The following is a 22239-nucleotide window of genomic DNA, read 5'->3' on the forward strand; positions in this document are numbered from 1 at the left end:
CGTGCAAGGTTATATCGATATATGAGACATATGGGATATAGCCCTAGGAGATTGTAAGTCATCAAGCTTCGGATCTTCAGGCTCCATAGCCCTGGAACATTAGTGTTTTGCCCTTAAATCCCCCTTCCCGGTGCAATCCCGATACCGACCGCTTCCCTCTATAATTCCTTGTTTATATCTTCATTGTCCCACCTGGCTTTTTTTATTATTCCCCATGGGCTGGGGAGCACTCCCAGGGCCCTTAGTGCGAATACAACTCGGACTCCCTCCCCCCCCCCTTGAATTTCTTCCCACTTTCATTCCCCTTTTCGATAACTCTCTGGCCTTACTAACTTGTTGAACAGGGCTTCAGTGCTACATTCAGGAATACTGTCTTCATTTTCGATCAATTGGTGCCCTTGATTTACTCTCTTTTTTTGACCTTTGATCTTTGAGTGGACAATTGCTGGTCGTTTTCACGCCTGTGCAATTTGGGAGTAGAACCGAGCCTTGAGGCTCCTCAACTGGTAAGACAGTAATGATACATTGAGTCTTGAATCTTATAACTAAATTACTGTAGGGAGAGCCATCTTCTTTGCCCAATCTTTGTCAACAGCGGCCCCCATGGGCGATGATCCTCCAGACAAGACATCCGACCGGAACTCGGTATCAGAATCAACTGCGAGGCAAATTCAGACACCGGGTCAGTCATCCCTGGTGCGATCTTCTTTAAACCATTCGTCCCAGCCGCGCAGGAAGGTATTGACAAAATTCCCCGTTACAGGTGCAACACCTGTTCAATCCACGCGACCTTCCAATGCCAGGCATCATTCTGGCTTCACAGAAGCCCGCTATGGAAACAATCCGAATCCCTCTCCCATGAACATGGGCAGCATGGCATACGCACTCCCAGGTCATCATTCACAGCAATATGAACAACAAATGTCTCAATATCCGGCTCACGGACAGGGTATGATGTATCCCATGCCGCCCATACCTATGGCTCCATATGGACATAATACCGGAGGCATGGCGTATGCCGTCCCTTACCCAGCTTATCCGCCATATGCGATCCCACAACATCCTGGCCAGGCTCAACATGGCACTCATTACCAACCGTATGTCTCAAATCCATCCATGCAAAGTGTCGGTCCAGCACAGGCACCGCCATATGGCTCAGGCTACTATCCTCAGTCGGCCTATGGTGCTCCCTGTGGAGTGCCGCTTGCTGGTCAAATGCTCCAGCCCGGGTCAATCTCCCATGCACACAAATCTCCGAAACCGGGTTCTTTGCGAAAGGAAGTCGATAAGCGGGTTGCGGATTTGGAATACGATGTCTCTAAGACGATAGTGGACGGCTCAAACCCTATGAAATCGGTACCTCAAACGCTTCCCTCAGGTAAGTGTTCGACCTCTTATTCCTAAGCATAGTCACTAACCACCTCATTTGGGGTTTATTACAGACAACTCTTTACACTCCACTCAATCCACCCCGACCACGCCCCGAGGACCACCCCGGAAACCGAAACAATCAGGACATGCCCTCTGGGTCGGCAATCTCCCCCCTGGTGCCAATGTGATGGATCTCAAGGATCATTTCTCGCAGGATGCGACCAACGATATCGAGAGTGTGTTTTTGATCTCTAAAAGCAATTGTGCCTTTGTGAACTACAAGTCGGCTGCAGCTTGTGTGACGGCGTTGGCAAGATTCCACGACTCCCGATTTCAGGGTGTGCGTGTTGTCTGTCGACTACGCAAGGGATTTTCTGCACCTGGCTCTACGCCTACGGCTTCTTCAGTGAATCCTCGTCCCCGGCCGGAGGATATTGCAACAGAACCCGGGGATGAACCTACAATTACATCGGAGATCAGTTCTGCATCGCCAGCTACGGGACAGCAACCACCTCCTGCCAGGGTGGTGGATCGGTACTTTATTGTTAAGAGTTTGACGGTGGAGGATCTCGAGTTGAGCGGGCAAAGTGGCATTTGGGCCACGCAGTCACATAATGAGCCGGCGATGAATCAAGCTTATGAGGTGAGTGTGATCACATTTGACGACGGCTCCGGCTGACTTTATTAGACCGCCGATAACGTTTATTTAATCTTCTCGGCCAACAAGTCGGGCGAGTATTTTGGTTATGCTCGCATGATATCGCCCATCAGCGATGACGAAGAATTGGCCCTGGAAGTACCCCCACGACCCGACCCTCCACCCGGCAACCCCGACGACCTCGACGTGACCTTAACAATAGCCACTTCGACGGCACCCCGAGGAAGAATAATTGATGATTCGGCGCGAGGGACAATATTCTGGGAGGTGGAATCCTCCGGAGACGAAAACGACGATACCCGTAGCGAGAAGAGTGTTGAGCCTGACGAGTCGGAGGAGGGACAGTCATTTGGCAAACCATTCCGCATCCAGTGGGTATCGACAGAGCGAGTGCCCTTCCACCGTACTCGAGGGTTGCGCAACCCTTGGAATGCGAATCGCGAGGTCAAGATCGCCCGTGATGGCACCGAAATCGAGCCGACGATCGGCCGGAAGCTGATTCAGCTATTTCACCTTCCCTGAAGGCTTCATGTTATAGGTCAATGACCCAGGGAGTCTTCCGGTTGGACACAAAAAGGATTATATCCTCTTAACGGGAAACGAGCAATATACGATGTACGTCAATTTTCTACTTTTTTTTAATGCGGGAAATGATGCGCGCACACGCTAGTTTCGTTCCACTGTGTTCCCCTATTGTAGTATGTAGTAAACTGTAGTAGATATGTTTTGAAGTAATAGGAGGTATGAAGTCACCATGAGTAAGATCATAGGCTTACATTATAGACATTATAGACATTATAGTCACGGTTATAGAGAATTAAGATTATACAATTCTACCATACAACTACAGACTACTTCGTAGATTAAGAAAAAAGACCGAATCATCGACATCATCACTCCCCACTAACGCCACTCTACCCCAGATCCTGAGCTTAACTGTTTTCTGCAACCCCCTCCCCCTGCGTGGCACCACACATTCCCATTTCCTTCTTTTTGCTCTCCAACCCTCCTCAAGCTCACACTCTTCCTACTTTTACATTATATGCAGAGGGCGGCTAGTCCGTCCGAGGTTCTTTTCTTTCTCTCAGATCCTCCCTAAGATCCACCATTCACCATTCACCAGTCATTATCCGCCATCCACCATGTCGAACGATCGCACCTCTCCCATCTCTGTTCCCAACCCAGAGAACCGCCATCGCCGGGGCTCCATCGCTGATATCTTCTCCAAGTCAAGCAATACCAACCAGGCCAGCCAGAGCAACCAGGCTAACCAACGCCGGCTGTCCATCAGCACATTGGGGCTCTCAGGATCTCCCACCCAAACAGCCTTTGGGAACCAGAACTTCCGCCGGGGCAGCATCTCGAGCTCGCTCGGTTCCGTTCCCAATACCGACGACGCGATTGCGGAGGATGCAGAGGAATCCCCCAACTCGCAATTTGCGAGACGGGTCTCCTTTGGTGCACAGGCACTACGTGATGCACGTGGAAGCACAGGCAATGGTAGACACTACCCCCCTCCCTGCCAAAGCCGCGTTCTCCCCCGGCTGGCTCTGCCCTCAGTGCTGCTCGATCTCCCGCAAGTACCTCAACCTTAGCTCAGGATGAGAGATCTAACGCATCGCGGCGACCAACAGGCGAAGGCTTCAACTGGTCCGAGGCCCTCCGGTCCCGTGCCGAACGAGCTCCCTCGCTCGGTGCCCCGGTCTCCCCACAGGCTCAACAGCGCCAGTCCGGCTACCACCAGCGTGCCGCGTCCATTGCTTCGATGGAGCAACCCGGTCGGGAAATGCCCAGACAGGCCAAGCAGAACAAGCCCGACTTCTTCCAGGAGAAGATCCTCAGGGGCGACTTTATGGACTAAGCCCCTGGCGCTCTACATTCAGGGAAGTATATTTGGAGCTGTTTTGGACCTTTGATCTCTTGTTTTTTTTTCCCCTGTATTCGCCAGTACACAGACTGGCCTGGGTTTCTATCCCCATGCGTCTTCCCATTATCCATCGACAAATAGGTACAATGTATCAAGAGGAAAGGGGAGGACGGTCAACATCTTCTTTTGAGCCTTGGGGACAATGGCGTTATCATTTTCTGAGCATTATCCATTTACATCCTGGAGATGTCGATGTTTTCTATTCACCGATATATGACTACCAAATTGACATGAATTAAGTGACTTGAAATACTTAGAATACTTCAAATGAGTAGTCTATACTGTAAACCTATTTATTGTTCACCCCTCTTCATTCCCCCCTTCGGCTCATATCCCACCACTTCACACCACTTCACACCTCGTATTACGCGTTCGACGGCCCGGCCCCTGCATCATCTGCAGGGTTCTCAGCATGAGCATGACCGGGAATCTCTGCCTGTTTCTTGCTCGCTGCACTCTCCTCCTCTTTGTTGTACTTCTTTGCCACCTTTCGATCCACAAGCTGATCGGTGGTAAGCCGTTCCTCCGGTGGTGGTGGCTGCCACTTGCTGCTCTTCCATGGCGGCACTCGCATAACATACATCATATCCATCTCCTCGAGGGTCTTGCTCTTGCCCTCGATAACAAAGAAGTACACGATGATCACCGCGAAGAAGAGACATCCGGCAAACACATATCCATACGCAAAATCAATGTCACCTGTGATGAAAGGCGTGAAGAACCCAATTAGGAAGTTCCACAGCCAATTTGAGGCTGTCGCCATGGCCATGGCCCGTGCTCGGTACCGCGATGGATACAGCTCGGCGACAATCGCCCACACCATCGGCCCCCAGGTCATTGCAAAGCCAGTGATAAACAGGCAGGCAAAGACCACCATGGCCTTACCGGCGCCGGGGGTGTTGGGCGGATGTTCGATATCCAGGGAAAAGTGGCCCACGGAGGCAAAGACCATGAAACAAATGAACATCCAGATCCCGCCTGTTATGAGCGACTTACGCCGGCCAAAGTGCTCGATCACATACAACCCACCAAATGTCGTACCGAAATTGACGCCACCCAGGATCATCTGTGTGACAAATGTGTTACTGATTCCGGCACCGTTGAAGATGACCGTCCCCTGATTGGTGTTAGCTTCTCGTTGTCGTTATGAACACTGCCGACTGGCGCAAGTCTCACATAGTAGAAGAAGTAATTGGCACCAGTCAACTGCTGCAATGCCTGAAGTACCACACCAAGTATGATGCGGTACATCATCCGCGGCCCCTGGAACATCTCGATCCAGCCGTGCCATCCACCCCGAGATCCCTTCTCGGCATCCAGCTGCTCCTGGATTTCGAGCACTTCTTGCATGATTACCCTGTGGTCCTCGGGTACACCATACAGCTTGGACATGGTTCGTTTTGCCCGGTCTGTGCGGCCGTGACGGTAGTCGTATCGGGGGCTTTCGGGGAAGAAGAGGATGCCAATTCCCAAGACAAGACCCCACAAGAAAGTGATTCCAAGAGGGATTCTCCATGATGCTGAGTTGTCCATTTTCTCTGTACCGAAGTTGATGCAGTATGCGACGAAGATACCCAGCGTCACGAACAATTGGTAGGAACTGATACGATGATATTAGGGCTGGGAAGGCACGAATACATTCGTCCGGAAACTCACCACACCATGGCACCTCGGATATGCCTTGGTGCAATCTCACCCTGATACATAGGCACCAAGAGCGAGCATGCACCTACGCCGAAACCAGTAACGAACCGTCCCATCATCATCTGATACCATTTGCCCGACGGCGAAGAGATCTGAATGATCAATCCGACGTGAAGAATGATACACCAAAAGAATATCGACCACTTCCGGCCAATCCGGTCTGTCAATGGGCCAGCGAGCAGGGCTCCGATCAAAGTACCGATGGAGAGCTACAAAGTTGAGGTCAGCTTTAATGCCCTGTCTCCGTTGACCAATCCACATACCATAGAAACAATCAACCCCGATCGAACGTTATTGAATTTATAGTTTCCATCCGGCTGAAGCTGAGCAAACCGCTCCTTGAAATTCTTCATCTCCAAAAACCCTGAAATCTGACCGGTATCATATCCGAAGATAATACCACCGATGGAAACAAATGCACCAAGGAACGCAGACCGCCACGTCACCCAAGGCACATGTCTTTCGTCCATCGAAGCATTTCTCTTCTCCCGATCACCACCAGACGAGTCCCCCGATATATCAGTCAATGGCGGAGACCTGGGCCCGTCATTGCCAGCCTTTTTGAGAAAAGGGATCTTCATCCTGAATATGAAGCCCAAAACAAATATTTATAGTAGGAATCAATCTCAGGGTTTACAGTTACCAAAAACCCCGGATTGGTCAAGATGGAGTGAACGGCGTGCGAACTACCAGAGTACGATCTATGCCCCGGCCACTTGCATGTTATAAGGGACTCATCCCGGCGTGTTTTTACATCGTCATATTGCCACTGACGGAACATGCTCGGATCTAATGGAACCGTCATGGATTGGATACGCCACCGTGGGGACCTGTTTATGTGAGTGTGATTATAGTTCACCAAGGCCCATGTTTACCCCATTATTGGATGTCGATTTTCTACTTTGAGAGCAGGTTGCTTCCTGTCCTCTAGTTGATGCCTTCTATAGTTCAACAATGTTTAGATTCGTCCGGGGAATTGTACGGGGAAGAAGCGAAACGGGTCAGGATGTCGTGGTTACGACGGAGTCGTGACGTCAGCCACACTTGATTGTCGACCTGGCAATAAACTCACTTGGCATTTACCAAGTGGAGTAATGAGCTTATTTCTTGTTATTTCCGAGGTTTATTTAGAGTTGGGGGAAGTTCGAACTATGTCATCGAAACAAGAAAGTGTACGAAATTGAGATAACCACGGACAATAGCCAGATCAAGTAATATTAAAATGCAATTTTATTGCCGAATAAGAAGATAAAATCGGATTCAGTAAGGAATGCCGTTGGTCATCAGCTGGAACTGATCATAACCCTTGGTCGACACACTCATGTAGGACTTGCGCACAAGTTCACGCATATACTCAGCAGCATCGCGCTCACTCTTATCCAAAACAAACCGATCACGGAAGTTCTTCAAAGTTTCAGGCTTGAAGCACGGAAGACCACTGTCAAGCATTAGGGAAACAATATGCCCAAGCTTCGTGCTGTAGGGACGCGACGCCAGGAACGCCTTAACAACCAACGACTCGAACCAGCGGTAAGGCTGGGTATTAGTCGGATTGTGCGAGTTCGCACCGGGCAGGTTGATGGACGAGTTTCCGCCTTGGTGATGGGCCGGGTTATGAGTTCCACTCATGACAGCGACCATCTCCGAGGTCAACTTGAAGGGGGCACGCTCGAAGCGCACACCACCGGGGGCAATGTCAAAGCAGAAACCGAAATCAATATGGATGATATGGCCGGCGTCGTCGACCATGATATTTCCGTTGTGTCGGTCCTTGAATTGCAGAAGGTAGGAGATAACCGAGTAGGCAGCCATACTCTTGACGAAGTTGGTGCGGGCTTCCTGGAACAGGATTGAGTCCTCGCCTCCATATTTGGAGACGAAGTAATCATAGAGACCATTGACAGCCTCACGACCGAGCATGTCTCGGGAAATCGAGTTGGGTAGCACGTCGATCACACCGCAGCCAGGTGCGGTGGAAGTCACTCTGTAAGGGAAGACCCAGACGTCCAGTCCGACACTGGTGAAGATGCTTCGGAAAGCGGCAATCATCTGCAGGGCAAGCATATCCTGCCGACAGTCATCGCCGACTTTGAAGATTGCCGATTGCCAAACTTCGTATGTCTCCTGATCAGGTTCAGGCTGAGAATGGGATTGCGAATGAGAATGGCCGGTCAATTGGCGTTGGTGCTCATGGGGCTGGGAACCAGTAGCATCAGTCTTGTCAAGACGTGGTCTGGTCTTTTGGATACGGAAAGTCGCCATGTAAGGCGCCTTGGCGTGACTTTGCAACGGCTTGCCAGACTTGCGGTCAATTCCCACGACTACACCGTCGGGGTTACTGGGGAGGTAGACTCCAACCTCAACCTTGATTTTGCGCAGCTCTTCCTCGATCTTCTCCTTCTTTTCCGGTTTGCTCCGCTTGATGTAGGGGCGGAGCTTGCCTGAGACGCCTGTGACTTCATTGAAGAACGAGAATTCCCTTTCGTAGAAGGCGCGCTCTTCATACGAGAAGCTTGAGATGAGATTCTCGAGGAAACGGTCGAGAGTCGGTTTGAGGGGATCAGGCTGATTAGAGGATTAGCTATGACAGTTAGATCTGGAGGGTATCAACACTTACTATTTGAGATTCCTCGTCCTTGTAGGAGTTGGCCTTCATATTCCAAATCACCTGGTGGGCAAACAGCTGGGACAACTTGGCTGTCTCAAGAATATAGCGCTCCACGTAGCCCAAAGCATCGTAGCGCAGAGCCTGGACCAATTGCGGCACAAAGTAGAATCGGACATCCATCGAGTAGCTCTCCAGTGCCCGCATGGCGTACTGCAAGATGTAAGGATGGTTACCGTAAGCAGGCAAGAAGTATGTGATAGCCTCTGTGGGAGTGACAGGAGCCCAGTACAGGAGGAACTGTTGACAGTCAGTATTTGTTATGTTACAAATCGATCGAGTAGGCCAACCTTCAACTGGAAAGTAACGTCGACAGGCAGAGAGTTGTCAAACATGATTTCAAGAGCACTTGACTCCTCAATGACCCTTTCGGGGAAATTGAGGACCAACCATCTGACATCGCTTTGCATCTTGGGCGACGGGAAACGAGTAGCCATCTGGATAGCCAGCCCAGGACTTTCGGCCCAGGCCAGTCGAAGGAGGGATACAGGGCCCTATGAATGTGAGTCAAACGGATGCAAATGCGGCTCAATGAAGGCGAACATACCTCAGCAGGGGTCTTGCCTCCAATGGTAGGCATATGGTGCTTGCGCTCAGGATCCAAAGGGAACAGCCAAACCCGGAGACGTGCTCGCTCATTGTCCACAAGGATCTGCAGCAAGTCTTGTTTGGCCTGCAATGACTTGTACGATCCCTGTGCCAGTGCAGCAATGCCAGCAACGCCTCGCAATTCAATCGTTACATCACTGAGGACCTTGTCTTCTGCTTTAATCTGAAGTCTATTTCCTCCAAATGACCATCTATGAGACAGTTAGAATGGTGGTTTTATGCAAGGTAAAACCGTTGCCTACCTTGGAGCATGCTTGAACCAACTCAAAGCAGCAGACAAAATCTGGTCCTTGAGTTTCCAAGAAGCACCACTGTTGCAGGGACTGAGGTGCCTGAGAACCTTGAGCCCAAAGAGTACAATGCGGAAATGAATTTCTCTGGCCAAAGGATGACACTCGGTCTTGGTCAGACCAATTACGGTACTGCTAACCAAGCGACAGAACAGCTGTTGGTCTTGCAAGTTGCCCAAGCGGATAGCATTGAAATGGCTCTCAAAAAATTGAAGAACTCGCAAGTGTGGCGAGAGGGTATCTTGAGCCTTTTGCTGCATTCGAAGCATAAGATCCTTGTCAGTTGGCAGTAGCTCGATCTTCGTGTGCAGTGGGTCAAGATATCTAGAACAATCAGCTTCAAGATCAGATATATGCAATACAGGAACTTACGCAAAGGAGGGATCAAACAACCCCTTTCGGCGGTTTATACTTCTCTCCCAGGCTTCAATGACTTCAGAGAAAATCCGTGGTTCAGTGCTTGGGTTTTCGTGAATGACTCCAAGCCAAAGCGAGACACCCAGCTTGATGGTTTCCTTGGTGAAAATCTGGAAAGGCAAAGCAACCAAATAGTGAACCACAGACAGCCTGGGCTTGCTGCTGCTACAAATGAGGCCTGCGGCCTGCCGAAGAGCGTCTCTAACTTCAACAAGAGTGATGTCCTCGTTATCGATGCTCCGTCTGTACAGACTAGCGAGGGCTTCTTCCAGAGCATCAGCAGACTCGGGCAGAAGTCTGGTGTGAGGGTTTTGGTCATAATCCCTGTTGATCCCTCCATCCAGGCCATTGATAGCAGGCATATCCGGACGCCGGTACTTTTGACGTGTCGTGTACAGCGCCATGAAATCAGAGGCTATATTGATCTCGCTGCTTCCGTGGACATCAATTGACCCAAGTCGCGGGTCGCTCTGTGGTATGATGGAGCCCATCTCCAGGGCAAAAGAACGGCCTATCGAAATATGCCCATAGCCGCCGTCGTCATCGTATTCGGAGAGATAGGTCTGAAGCAAACCCTTAATGTCCAATGGGGCAATGTTCAAGACGGCTATGACCCAAGCCCTAGCCTTTGCATGAAACCGATCAAGGGTCGCCTTTCTTAGCGCGTAGTTATCAGGCAATTCGACCTTGACAATGCCCATAGGGGAGACCAAAGATGACTTCCACTCAAACTCATCGAGTTCGCCTTGCAGACAGGAAGACCACATAACAGTCAGAATCTCAAGTAAGGCAAAGAGAGAGTGCTTTTCGCACAGCGCTGAGGGGCATTCGCGAATGATCTTGCCAGCGCACAGGGTTGCAATGCTTTGGACCCGTTCAATGCGATGGCAGCAGGACACCAGGAATTCAGCAAGCTGCTTGGATAAGTAAGGGGCCGAGAAGTCATCATGCTCTCCTGATAGCGTCAGGGATAGGTAGCAGGTAACCACTTTTTCTGCGACGGCATTCATGCAAATAACCATCTCGGGAGTGGCCAGTGCGGGATCCAGGAAGTAATCGAGGATCTTGGTAGAGTCTCCAGACGAAGCGCGGAGGCTCTCAACCAGGAGTACGGCGTTAAGGAATACTGCCCTTGGGTAATCTATTCTCTTGATATCTGAATCCCGGCCAGGAAGTTCCGAAATCAAAGCTCTCTTCTGTTCCATTACACGCTGTGGTCCTACACCGCGCCTGAGAACTGTGTTGAGTTCCACGTCGCTCTCCAGTGATTCCATATGGTTCCCGGCAATCAATGGCGGGGAATGATGCGCAAGAAGACGAAGCTCCTTGTGATGCTTTTGGGCAACACTGGAGCTGAGTGATATCCCGTGGATGGCAATGTTGAACCAGACATCACGGAACAAAGACAAAATGGTATCATCGTAATCCATGATTGACCAGAAATCCCCCCTGGTATTACCTTTAGAAGAAACAAGCAAAGCAAGTGGCTTCAACAGCGGAGTGATATCATCTGCGGAAAAGACAATCTCCTTGTGGCGCTCATGATCCAGGTCTGGCACATCACCCTTGTTGACGATGCTCTCCAGCAGATGGGTCAAATAGATTCGGTGAAGTGGTGACTTTTGGTCCATGGTTACAGAAATATAAGCCATGGCGCATTGTACAGCATCAGAGATAGCGTCCAGGCCCTTGTTGATGCCGTCAAGATAGACACGAGTGTAAAACTTCAACAGAAGCTGGAACTCGGCTTGACCTCCACTGAGCGCAAGAACTGCAGTCTCCTGGATTATATACGCATCCACTGCAACGTTGATCTTGCCAATCTTTTGAAGAAGCATAGACTGGGCCAATGCGCTGATCTTATCATCGTTACAGTTAGTCGCAATTGTTACGATGGCATGGATCACATTTCTGTGAGTCACAGTATCCTCTTCGCCTTCAACGGCGATGGAAGTCTGGCTTCCAGTCTTTTGATAAACTTCGAGGTTCATGCCCGGTCCGGCATGATCTCCAGCGAGTTGGTCCTGGCTCGATTGATCGACGTTGGTGGCCGGGCTCAACGCGTTTCCAAGTGAATACAGCGTTGTAATCACTGCATCCTCGGAAAGGATGGTTAGGATCTGGGCGAGGCATCGGGAGGCAACTGCGACGGTTGGACGTGCCGACACACCTCCCTGAGAAAGGAACCTCAAGAGGCAGCGTCTTCCGATGGAGGCACCATTTGGCGACATTCTTGCAACAATTGCGGTACATTTCAAAGAAGTTATAGCCAATTCCACATTTGACATTTGCTGGGGATCAAGCAATGCATCTTCGAGCCAGGAAAGCAGTACATCGTTGTTAGTCGCATCTTCGCCTAGGATCACGCAGTTGAGGAATCCAACCAAGGCATGTCCTTTGACGGAAAAGGCAAGACGCTGCTGCCAGGGGGAGCCGACTTTCAGGTAGTCAGCACCATCCTCTAGCAAGTGAATTTCCTCACTGATAATATTAGTGACGCGCTCGATGAGAGCAATATCGTCTTCATCGTAGCTCTTAGCAATGCCGACACCAGTCATGTAGTCATCTAAGAGCTGATCATCAGTCAAGTGCTGGGATCCTATCAGAGAAGCTGCGCATGACTTCACAAAGCGCATGAAGCCCTCTTGCACGAGCATAGCGCCTAATGGGCGGCCATGAGCAGCATATCGACGCGTGTATTTTCTCCAATCTCTGAAAGCAGGCTCTGCAGTGTGAGTATTGCGAAGAGTGGAGGAAGCTGTCTCAACTGCGATTATGAAGGGCTCAGATAGCATCGCACGTAGATGATCAACTATTTGTAGTTTCTCACTCGCGAGCCAGATAGAAGTGTACTGGGCCGCGGCTTCCATGAAACCGACGAGTGAAACCGCAATTGACAAAACTGCAACGGATTCATGAACCACACCATGTCCATCGGACTTGGAGTATTGGAAAGGTGTGACTGCATTGATGGCCTCCGCGCAGTTGTTCAAATACCCATGCACGGCATCAAGGGCTGTCTTCCGTATTGCCGGGTACTTCAAGCCCAAGGACAAGAGTGCCAGAGTCAGATTGTGTGTGAGGGTTTCCCATGGGGATGGTTTTATACTAGGAAGGAATGGCGAGGGTCGAAACAGCTGGCTGTGGGATTCTGGCAGGTACCGGGACAGTTGTGAGGCAAATTGAGAGGCATTAACTGCATTGACCGACGCAGCCGCCTTGCATAGGGCTAGGAGGACATCTAGTTCCCGGATTCCCTGACAGATGTTAGCCTGCATCACACTACCGCGAGGGATGCCTAAGAGCAATATAGACACACCATTGGAACCCGCGATGTCGGTGCCTGATCTCTCAAGACTCCATTGAGAGCACCATCGGGCTGGCGTGGCCGAGACTGCTGCGCGAGGCGAGTGAGCTCCGTCCCATCGCGGGGGGACTCAACTGCCAACGCAGCGAGCTTCTGAAAAGCAAACTGTCTGATTCCACCTGAAAGGCTTGAGTAGTCCATTAGTACTGATCCAGCAACCTCCAAGGATCAACATACCCGTCCATTGTTAAGTGAGGACCTAGGGAATGAAGAACCCTGGGGAAGGATGAGGTCAGGGGCACGTGTCGGGACGCGAACCTAGGTCCGAGCCGAACTTGTTTACTTCGGACTATAAAGATTTACATATTTTTGATCTGACCAAATTCACAGACAAGTACAGAGCTGTGTGGATATTTATTTAGAATGTGATGCGTAGTTTCCGCAGTTTCCAAGTTTATTCCCATTGGTTTCTCGGGCGGAGAAAGCGCCAGGGAGGCTCAAACAGCTTTCTCCAGGTCTTTCTTCTTCCACCCCTGAATTGCCTGTATCGCTGGGAGCCGCATACTTGTCTTTGGTTCATACTTCTCTCATTCCTGTAAAGAAGGCTTCATCATTCACATTGGCGCTGCGTCACCGAAGCCCCCTAGCAATCATCGCTCATTGGTCTGGGGAAGCCTCCTCGGTGTGATATCTGGCAGCGTTATGGCACCCCGTGAGAAAAGCTCACTCAAGCGGGGCCGAGTATGTTTCATATCTGCTCAGACTCGTTCATTGCTTACAGGTTTTACTATAGGCTGCCGCCGACTCCGACTCCCAAAAAAGGCCTCGACGCTCGCAGAGAATCTCGAGTCAAGTACCTCCGCAAGAGACACCGGTCGATCTGGAATACCTGCCCACTCCTCTCACCGGCCCTGATTCGACCATTGCGGATACTCGCAAGGATGTGACCGCAACGCCCCCGGAAAGCCCTCACAAAGGCCGTCAACACTCTCCATCCCAGCCAGAATTATCATACGCTGTTTCTTCGCCCCCACAGGATACCCAGGCACTTTCGCAATTCGTGTATCCCCCCAGAGCATTCGCAGATGAGGTAGAGGATGAGGACGCCGAAGGGGTCTGGGGCTACTTGCTACCACTCGACGAGCATGGCAAAGGTCCGCTCGTTTTGAAAAAGCGCACTCAATGCAGAGATGACAGCAGTCCTGCCAAAGTCAAGTCCGGAAAAAAGAACGAGTGGTGCAAGAATGCCCAGTCGCCGGGTGGCTTCTTGGTCGGCCGTCACCCCGAGTGCGGTAAGTGCAAGTGGCTGATTGACGAAGAGTATCAATTAATCATTTCCAGATCGGGTCCTTGATATTCCCACCATCTCCAATCGGCATTTTCTCATTTTCGCCGAGAACAGAAAGGGCGATATGGTGGCCATGCTTGAGGATCTCTCCAGCAACGGAACCTTTATCAACGATGCTATTGTGGGCCGGAACCAGAACCGCGAGTTGGAAGACGGCGACGAAATATCTATTCTGAACGAAGCCCGGTTTGTCTTCCGCTACCCTCGCACTCGGGAAACCCACGGTTTCCGTCAGCAGTACCGTATCCTCCAGCAGCTCGGGAAAGGCCACTTCGCTACGGTCTACCTATGTGCTGAGCGATCCACTGGGACCAAGTATGCCGTCAAGGTTTTTGAAAGACGGGCTAGTGACTCGCAAAAGACACAAGGTGAAGCTCTACAGCAAGAAATTGCGGTTTTGATGGGTGTTAACCACCCGAACTTGCTGTGCCTAAAGGACACGTTTGATGACAATGATGGTGCCTATTTAGTCCTTGAACTGGCACCTGAAGGCGAGTTGTTCAACCTGATTGTGACTCAGCAGAAATTGAGCGAAGACGAAGCCCGCCATGTGTTCCGTCAGCTTTTTGATGGACTAAAGTATCTGGTAAGTATATCAATTATGTGTGGTGGAAACAAGCTAATAAATTGTCATTAGCATGAACGCGGAATTGTTCATCGAGATATCAAGCCGGAGAACATCCTACTTGCGGACAAGCTCTTGAGCGTGAAGCTAGGCGACTTTGGGTTGGCGAAGATCATCGGAGAGGACTCATTCACCACTACACTGTAAGTGAAGGCTTGTTCCTATATATTTGAGGCACCATGCTAACACCCAATTCCAGCTGTGGCACACCAAGCTGTAAGTGGAGAAGATCCATCCCCCCAAAACACTAAATCCTCGTACTCATTTTACAGATGTTGCTCCCGAGATTTTGCAAGACACCCGCCGTCGACGATACACCAAGGCTGTCGATGTATGGTCCCTTGGTGTTGTCCTATACATCTGCCTCTGTGGCTTCCCGCCTTTCTCCGACGAATTGAACACCTTGGAGAATCCATACACGCTCGCGCAGCAGATCAAATTGGGTAAATTCGACTATCCGTCCCCCTACTGGGACTCTGTCGGCGACCCCGCGTTGGACCTGATTGACAGGATGCTTACTGTGGATATTGAGAAGAGAATCACTGTGGACCAATGTCTAGAGCATCCTTGGATGACCGGGAAATACCCCAGTGTTACTGACAGCACCGACGGTCTGACCGGGGCGCTGAGCAACCTGGACTTTTCTAAGCGTAAAGTGAAGCGAGAAAGGACGCTGCTTAGCAGTGTCAACGATGCTCCCTTCAGTGAACACACTCGGGGCAGCGAGGCGCCGGTCAAAGTGTTCAGCCAGAACGAACCTGGCAAGCGCATTCACAATCGGCCACCTAAGGCCTCTCGGCGCGAAGCCTCGCCGAGTGGCAACCGAGACCCGAAGGATTTTATCAACATCGGAGAACGTGGCGATCCCACCTTGTACGATAATTGAGCCACAAGCCTGTGAATTTTTTATGTCTTATGGGGTTTGTAAGTGGGATGGGGATCAAAAGAGTATGGGTTTTACGAGATTAACTATTAACTATTAGACCCAAAGGCGTAACAATACATGTACAACAGATCACATTCTATGTACCCTGTAGACCGGGAACCCCTTAACCGACGTGGCGTGATGTGCAATATAAGGCCATATTTGTCGTGTCTAGTCCCATTGAAGAGTAGAGACAAAAGAGCCCCTGGAATAAAATTAAAACATATCTTGTAAGTGGTTAACCCAATAGAAAAAGTAGGTTAGCGTATATGTTAGTCGTATGTTCCTCTAGGGGGCGGGTCCTCTCTCGCCGAATGATAGCAGACTTATTTTCCTCACGCCTCCTGTTCAATCTTCAACCTTAACGCAACTTCGACTTCGAGGGTCTTCGTGTACCCGTTTCTTTTTGCTTTGCTTTGCTTTCCTTCTCTATTCTGTCTTTTCAAGATGGGCCTGTTTACAAGTTTTCTCGAGACATTTTGCGAGCACTGCTCGACCCAGTCAATCTACACTCTGGCTGGTGTTGGAGCATTGTCGTTCATTGCGCTCTCGGTCGTGATCAATGTGTTGAGCCAGCTGTTCTTCAAGAAATCTCATGAGCCCCCGGTCGTTTTCCACTGGTTCCCCTTTGTTGGCAGCACCATCAGTTATGGCATGGACCCCTACACCTTCTTCAACCAGGCACGCGCAAAGGTATGTTGCGAATCTTTGAGACAAACAGGCAATTTCTGACTAGGCGCTCGTGTCCAGTATGGCGATATTTTCACTTTCGTCCTTCTCGGCAAGAAGACCACCGTCTACCTAGGCACCAAGGGTAACGAATTCATCCTCAATGGCAAACTTCGTGATGTCTGCGCCGAGGAGGTCTACTCGCCTCTGACCACCCCAGTCTTCGGCACTGATGTTGTTTACGATTGCCCTAACTCCAAGCTCATGGAGCAGAAGAAGGTAATAGCACCAACGTGGACCGCAACACGCAATTGCTCACACAATGTACAGTTTGTCAAGTTCGGCCTCACCTCCGAAGCGCTCCGATCTTATGTTCCCCTGATCACCAACGAGGTCGACCAATTCGTCAAAAATTCCTCCGCTTTCCAGGACCCGAAGGGCACCTTCAACGTCTCCAAGGTCATTGCCGAGATCACCATCTACACTGCATCCCGCTCGCTACAAGGAAAGGAAGTACGCGACCGTTTTGATGCGACTTTTGCGGAAATGTACCACGACCTCGACAAGGGCTTCGCGCCCATTAACTTCATGCTGCCCTGGGCCCCGCTACCCCACAACCGCAAGCGCGACGCTGCCCAGAAGAAGCTGACCGAGACCTACATGGACATTATCCAGGCGCGCCGTGCCGCTGGTGGCAAGAAGGACTCCGAGGACATGGTCTGGAACCTGATGTCGTGCACTTATAAGAACGGTACCCCGATTCCTGATAGTGAGATCGCCCACATGATGATCGCGTTGCTCATGGCTGGCCAACACTCGTCATCCTCTACTGCTGCTTGGATTGTTCTGCGCCTGGCTACCTGCCCTGAGCTCATCGAGGAGCTCTATCAAGAGCAAATTCGTGTTTTGGGCTCCGATATGCCTGATCTCACCCACGAAAGCCTCCAGAAGCTTGACCTGCACAACAAGGTCATCAAGGAGACTCTTCGTATCCACGCTCCCATCCACTCCATCATCCGTGCCGTCAAGAACCCCATGCCTGTCGAAGGAACCTCTTATGTCATTCCTACCACTCACAACGTCCTGTCTTCCCCCGGTGTTACTGCCCGCTCTGAGGAATTCTTCCCCGAGCCTCTGAAATGGAACCCCCACCGTTGGGACGAGGTCGAGGTCCCCAAGGACGAAGAAGACGAAGAGAAGATCGATTATGGTTATGGACTGGTCACCAAGGGTACCAATAGCCCCTATCTCCCCTTCGGTGCCGGCCGTCACCGTTGCATTGGTGAGCAGTTCGCCTATGTGCAGTTGGCCACAATTCTGGCTACTCTCGTGAGACACTTCAAGTTCTCCGTCCCTGACAAGAACGCCCCTTTCCCCGAGACAGACTACTCAGTAAGTCAAACCCTACAATTTTCAAGTCATCTTACTAACCCATTTCTAGTCACTGTTCTCCAAGCCCCTAGGTACATCCTTCGTTCAGTACGAGAAGCGTGGAGTCAAGGCATAATCAGAGTAACGTGTCTACAACCAAAATCTTCCCGTCCGATATTGGACTATCACACTTAACGACCTACGTTGGTGCGGCAGAGAACTATCTGGTGTTCTGAAACTCGCGGCCTTCTGCTTGCATCGAAGTTTTGTTACTTCTTTACCTTGAAACGATTGTTCCATGTAAATTATCTTGCGGCTGATCCACCTATGCTTTTTAATGTTCATAGTTACTATATCATTTTAATGAGATATCAATTAGATGAAATTGTCTTGCTCATTCGAGGTCAACATTGGATGAGAAATACATCATGATTGCAATAGTATAGTACAGGAAACGAACATCCAGGCTCAACGAGAAATATGCGAGATACACAAGGTAGAATATACACCTTTGAAAGTTTATGCCTTTCTCCTCTCATCCAGTCTCTTCTTGTTCTGGACCTCCCTGCGTCGTCGCTCACCACCATCAACCTTGTGTCCGCGCTTGTCCTCCCACATGCCTTCCTGAACCGAGATGGTAGCAGCAGTGCCATTGCTACCCTTCAAAGGTTGAAGGTATGGACCTTTAGGACTAGTCCCACGGTGAATTCTCATGTGCGCGAATTTCTTGAACTCGTAATTCTTGCTCGGCTTGAAAGTGGTGGCATCAGGTGCCATGTTGACAAGAGTTTTCACCATACCGGGTGACAATGTAGCTGAAGCTTTCACCTCCGAGCCTTCACCTTCCTCTGTCAAGCCAGTTGATCCAGCAGGCACTTGGACAACGCGCAGCTGTGCAACCCCATCAACCACCTCTACTAAGTCACCGCCGGGGCCGTACAGACCGTGCCTGAACTTCTCGCGCTTCCGGATGAGGTATCGGCGCTGGCGCGCGGGCTCAACGCCAGCTTCGCGGAGCTGGTTCGAGTTGTAGGTGAAAAGGTCCTCCCATGAGGGAATCTTGCTCGCTTGCTTTGACATTTCGCGGCCGATCAAGGTGAGGAAGGTCGGGACATCGGGAACGAAAGGGGTCGGAGATGGCACGGTAGGAGTGGTCTTTTTGTGGAATGGGCGAATGAATTGGTTGGTAGTGCGGACGGTCTTGAAGAAGCGCGATGACAGGCCGCTGAGCGGCGAATTGCGCATCGCCATGGCGCACACGGTGATGGTGACTTGCGGGCGGACTCCGGAAGCCCGCTGTTGCTGTTCACTAGGTCTCCCCTAGAGGACAATTGGAACCGTAAAGAAACGGTGAGCAGGGGAGGGGGGCCTGAGATCTCGGAAATGACAGGTATTCAGCAGTGCCGACGAATTGACTGAGGTTACTGTTGATTGATCCGGAGAAATTTTGGTGTCGCTCAGCAGAGACCGGGATTAACTATACTCCGGGCCAGTCAACGGTGAAGGCATGACATCGTCGAATACGACTTGCCTAGACGAATATATCTTTTTTAAGATGATCTCTTGATAATTGACACAGCCACTCAATTTTTGTGGTCTTCTTGTTTTCTTCTCATATCTTCGCCTACCATAAGAGTTTCGCCAGCTTCGTGCTTCAGCACCTACCAGCCATGGCGCTCTCGCCCTTTGGCTCTCGTTCGCCTTCTATGATAGTACATTCGCCGAATACAGCCATCAGACTGAGAGCAACTGCTGCACAAAACTCTGCTGGTGGTACAGTTGCTTCTGCAAAGGCTCTTCAGAATGAAGATCGAGAGCTTACCGAGCAACTGAATATCGATGTGCGAGAGAGATACGTCAAAGGTATGTACAGCTCCCATGTACTCCAAGGTCTTCAATGCTAACTTTAAACCAGATAAGAAGCTAGGCGAAGGTACCTATGCGGTTGTATATCTCGGCCACCTCCGACACGATACCTCGTCCTTCGTTGCGATCAAGAAAATCAAAGTCAATGCGGAATACAAAGATGGACTCACCATGGACGCAATCCGCGAAGTGAAATATCTTCAGGAGTTGGCCCATCCTAATGTCATCGCACTTCACGATGTATTTTCCTCCAAAGACCAGAACCTCAACTTGGTTCTTGAATTCCTTCCCGGTGGAGACCTGGAGATGCTCATCAAGGACACGGACATTCACTACGGTGCAGCTGATATCAAAGCGTGGATGGGAATGCTTGCTCGAGGTGTTTGGTTCTGTCATGAGAACTTTGTTCTTCACCGCGATATCAAGCCTAACAACTTGTTGATCGCGGCGGACGGAGAGGTCAAACTGGCTGATTTTGGTCTGGCTCGATCCTTTGCTGATCCCTATCTCAACATGACCCATCAAGTCATCACTCGCTGGTACCGGCCTCCTGAATTGCTCTACGGTGCTCGCCAATACTCCGGCGCAGTGGACGTGTGGTCAATGGGCATGGTCTTTGCCGAGCTCCTGCTCCGTGTTCCCTTTGTGGCCGGCAACACGGACTTGGATCAGATTTCTAAAATCTGCGAAGCCTTTGGCACGCCGACGGAAGATAACTGGCCTGGAGTTACGAAGCTTCCCAACTACATTATCACGGACAACGCGCAACAAATACCCTTGTCAGGACGTGACTTCTTTATGCGACAGTTTCCCACCGCTGGACCGGTGGGTGCGGATCTGCTGATGTCGATGTGCGTCCTCGACCCACGCAAACGCAGCACAGCGGTGCAGGTGCTTCGAAACGACTGGTGGACCATTGACCCCCGACCAACCAGCAATGAAGATCTCCCCGGAAGTCCGGTGGAACCAAAAAGATGGGAGATGATTTGACACGGCGTGGTGGGGAACTGGACGAAGGGCTCTTTAAGAGCGCTGCCCGGCAACTGGATTTCGGCGCAATGAAATAACGAAAACATGAAAGAAAACAACAAATAAATAGAAGGCTACATAATGGAATTATTCGTTGCCACCTCAGCCGAGACACTATGCATGGTATATCTGCAGCCACTATTGGATGATAGCGGAGGGCCTACTGTACATGTACATGTACATGCAGTTGGAAGTGATAGTCCCAATGACAAGTGGAGAGGGACAGAGAGGATGTCAACGCTCAGATCCATTACCCACGATCATCTACCTGTCATGTTGCACTGTCCAATAGATCCAAAGTCTCTGCAGGCCCTAAAGACTGTATGCCTCCTCGGAACGGATATTGGCACCCTTGCATGAGGGTTGGATCTATTAGAGGAACCCTCACTTTAGCGCATTCTTATCCCACGAGAGATTGCCGATCCTCGTATTCCAGAAGCAAATGCTGTTACAGTATAAGTTAAGTTGATTATACAGCACTTGTATAGGAGAGATAACATATCACGGGACATACTGTAAATGAGGATCAACGCTAACTGCCGATTAATTTCCTGCGAATTTAGTAAATTAAGTGGCTTTTGATCTTCAATTCTAGCCCGTTATCGAGCCGTTTCTTGAACAGGAGTTCATGGGGGTTCAATTCAACCCCCTTATACCTTCACAGGGAGATGTAAGTAGAGAAGAACTATATCTTCCTTGATCCTTCCCCTTTTCCCTTCTTCCTTTCTTCCCTTCACTCCTACACTCCTACACTCTCACTGTAACATCTGTAACTTATATCTTCCGGTCACAATAATGGGCTGGCTCCACCTCAGAAGAAGCTCTCATTCTCCCATCCCATTCGTCCCCCTTTTCTCCTGTGTCCCGAACTTGAAACCTCCACTTGCCTGCGATGCCCCGAGCTTCTTAGCTACACTGTGATGAGTTTTAGTTCCATCACACCCCTTTTCGAAGGAGTCTAGGTACATAGGCAGGTAGAGAGGGCTATAGGAGGGAAGGAGTCAAGTAGTTATGCAATACATTTATAGTAGAACCTGTTTACAAATCCAGGGGCCAATACTAAATATCTGAATATCAGATCATAAGAGTCTCGCCCTCTGCGGGGGGAGATTAGTCGCTTTTTCTCTTTTCTCCCACCTGAGTTCTGACTTTCGCGTCTCTCTCGACGATCATTCTATCCACTTCTCACGAACCTCTCTCTCTCCCCTCCCGTCGCGATTACAACGCATGGTCGTTTGGATCTGTACGTACCCGAAACCACCCGCCGTTCAAGACATTGAGGATATCCTGAGCTCGCAGGTCCTGTGGGTTCGTGTTTACCTTGAAAACATGGCCCAGTCAACGGCCCAATCGTCGATGTCTCAGTGCGTTTGGCTAATTTTGACTATTGCAGGACACACCATCTCTCCAATCCGCCCGCATGGCCGTCGCGCTCACATATACTCGCTGAATTTCATC

At 50.4% G+C, this 22239-nt stretch overlaps 8 protein-coding genes across 8 annotated transcripts; 5 read left to right on the top strand and 3 right to left on the bottom strand.

The window, feature by feature from the left end:
* Positions 1-531: 531 nt before the first annotated feature.
* On the top strand, positions 532-2835 carry N7446_004700 (putative YT521-B-like splicing factor). The gene is made up of 3 exons (XM_058513449.1): positions 532-1378; positions 1443-2014; positions 2060-2835. Exons 1-3 carry the CDS (start codon positions 604-606, stop codon positions 2549-2551), a joined length of 1839 nt encoding a protein of 612 aa, XP_058374778.1. The 5' UTR covers positions 532-603; the 3' UTR covers positions 2552-2835.
* Positions 2836-3171: 336 nt separating this feature from the next.
* Positions 3172-3890, top strand: N7446_004701 (uncharacterized protein; the record flags this gene model as incomplete). The annotated part of the gene is made up of 2 exons (XM_058513450.1): positions 3172-3529; positions 3664-3890. The coding sequence occupies 2 exons, from the start codon at positions 3172-3174 to the stop codon at positions 3888-3890; spliced, it is 585 nt and encodes a 194-aa protein (XP_058374779.1).
* Positions 3891-4320: 430 nt separating this feature from the next.
* Positions 4321-6241, bottom strand: N7446_004702 (sugar porter family MFS transporter; the record flags this gene model as incomplete). Its single annotated transcript, XM_058513451.1, has 4 exons — positions 4321-5073; positions 5133-5556; positions 5613-5869; positions 5924-6241. 4 exons carry the CDS (start codon positions 6239-6241, stop codon positions 4321-4323), a joined length of 1752 nt encoding a protein of 583 aa, XP_058374780.1.
* Positions 6242-6920: 679 nt separating this feature from the next.
* On the bottom strand, positions 6921-13193 carry stt4 (1-phosphatidylinositol 4-kinase STT4; the record flags this gene model as incomplete). The annotated part of the gene is made up of 8 exons (XM_058513452.1): positions 6921-8225; positions 8278-8565; positions 8616-8819; positions 8873-9125; positions 9177-9548; positions 9597-12898; positions 12961-13135; positions 13186-13193. 8 exons carry the CDS (start codon positions 13191-13193, stop codon positions 6921-6923), a joined length of 5907 nt encoding a protein of 1968 aa, XP_058374781.1.
* Positions 13194-13382: 189 nt separating this feature from the next.
* On the top strand, positions 13383-16063 carry N7446_004704 (uncharacterized protein). Its single transcript, XM_058513453.1, has 6 exons — positions 13383-13689; positions 13742-14240; positions 14290-14882; positions 14934-15064; positions 15121-15137; positions 15194-16063. The coding sequence occupies exons 1-6, from the start codon at positions 13651-13653 to the stop codon at positions 15805-15807; spliced, it is 1893 nt and encodes a 630-aa protein (XP_058374782.1). The 5' UTR covers positions 13383-13650; the 3' UTR covers positions 15808-16063.
* A 230-nt stretch (positions 16064-16293) lies between these two features.
* On the top strand, positions 16294-18022 carry N7446_004705 (cytochrome P450; the record flags this gene model as incomplete). Its single annotated transcript, XM_058513454.1, has 4 exons — positions 16294-16539; positions 16597-16794; positions 16846-17907; positions 17957-18022. 4 exons carry the CDS (start codon positions 16294-16296, stop codon positions 18020-18022), a joined length of 1572 nt encoding a protein of 523 aa, XP_058374783.1.
* A 383-nt stretch (positions 18023-18405) lies between these two features.
* Positions 18406-19137, bottom strand: N7446_004706 (mitochondrial 37S ribosomal protein mS41; the record flags this gene model as incomplete). Its single annotated transcript, XM_058513455.1, has 1 exon — positions 18406-19137. The coding sequence occupies one exon, from the start codon at positions 19135-19137 to the stop codon at positions 18406-18408; it is 732 nt and encodes a 243-aa protein (XP_058374784.1).
* Positions 19138-19431: 294 nt separating this feature from the next.
* On the top strand, positions 19432-21252 carry kin28 (TFIIH complex serine/threonine-protein kinase subunit KIN28). The gene is made up of 2 exons (XM_058513456.1): positions 19432-19749; positions 19802-21252. Exons 1-2 carry the CDS (start codon positions 19557-19559, stop codon positions 20740-20742), a joined length of 1134 nt encoding a protein of 377 aa, XP_058374785.1. The 5' UTR covers positions 19432-19556; the 3' UTR covers positions 20743-21252.
* Positions 21253-22239: the final 987 nt, after the last annotated feature.

The sequence above is a fragment of the Penicillium canescens genome (genome assembly GCF_028828765.1).
Source record: "Penicillium canescens strain IBT 15451 chromosome Unknown utg000003l_segment0_segment0, whole genome shotgun sequence".
In the NCBI taxonomy this organism is placed as follows: domain Eukaryota; kingdom Fungi; phylum Ascomycota; class Eurotiomycetes; order Eurotiales; family Aspergillaceae; genus Penicillium; species Penicillium canescens.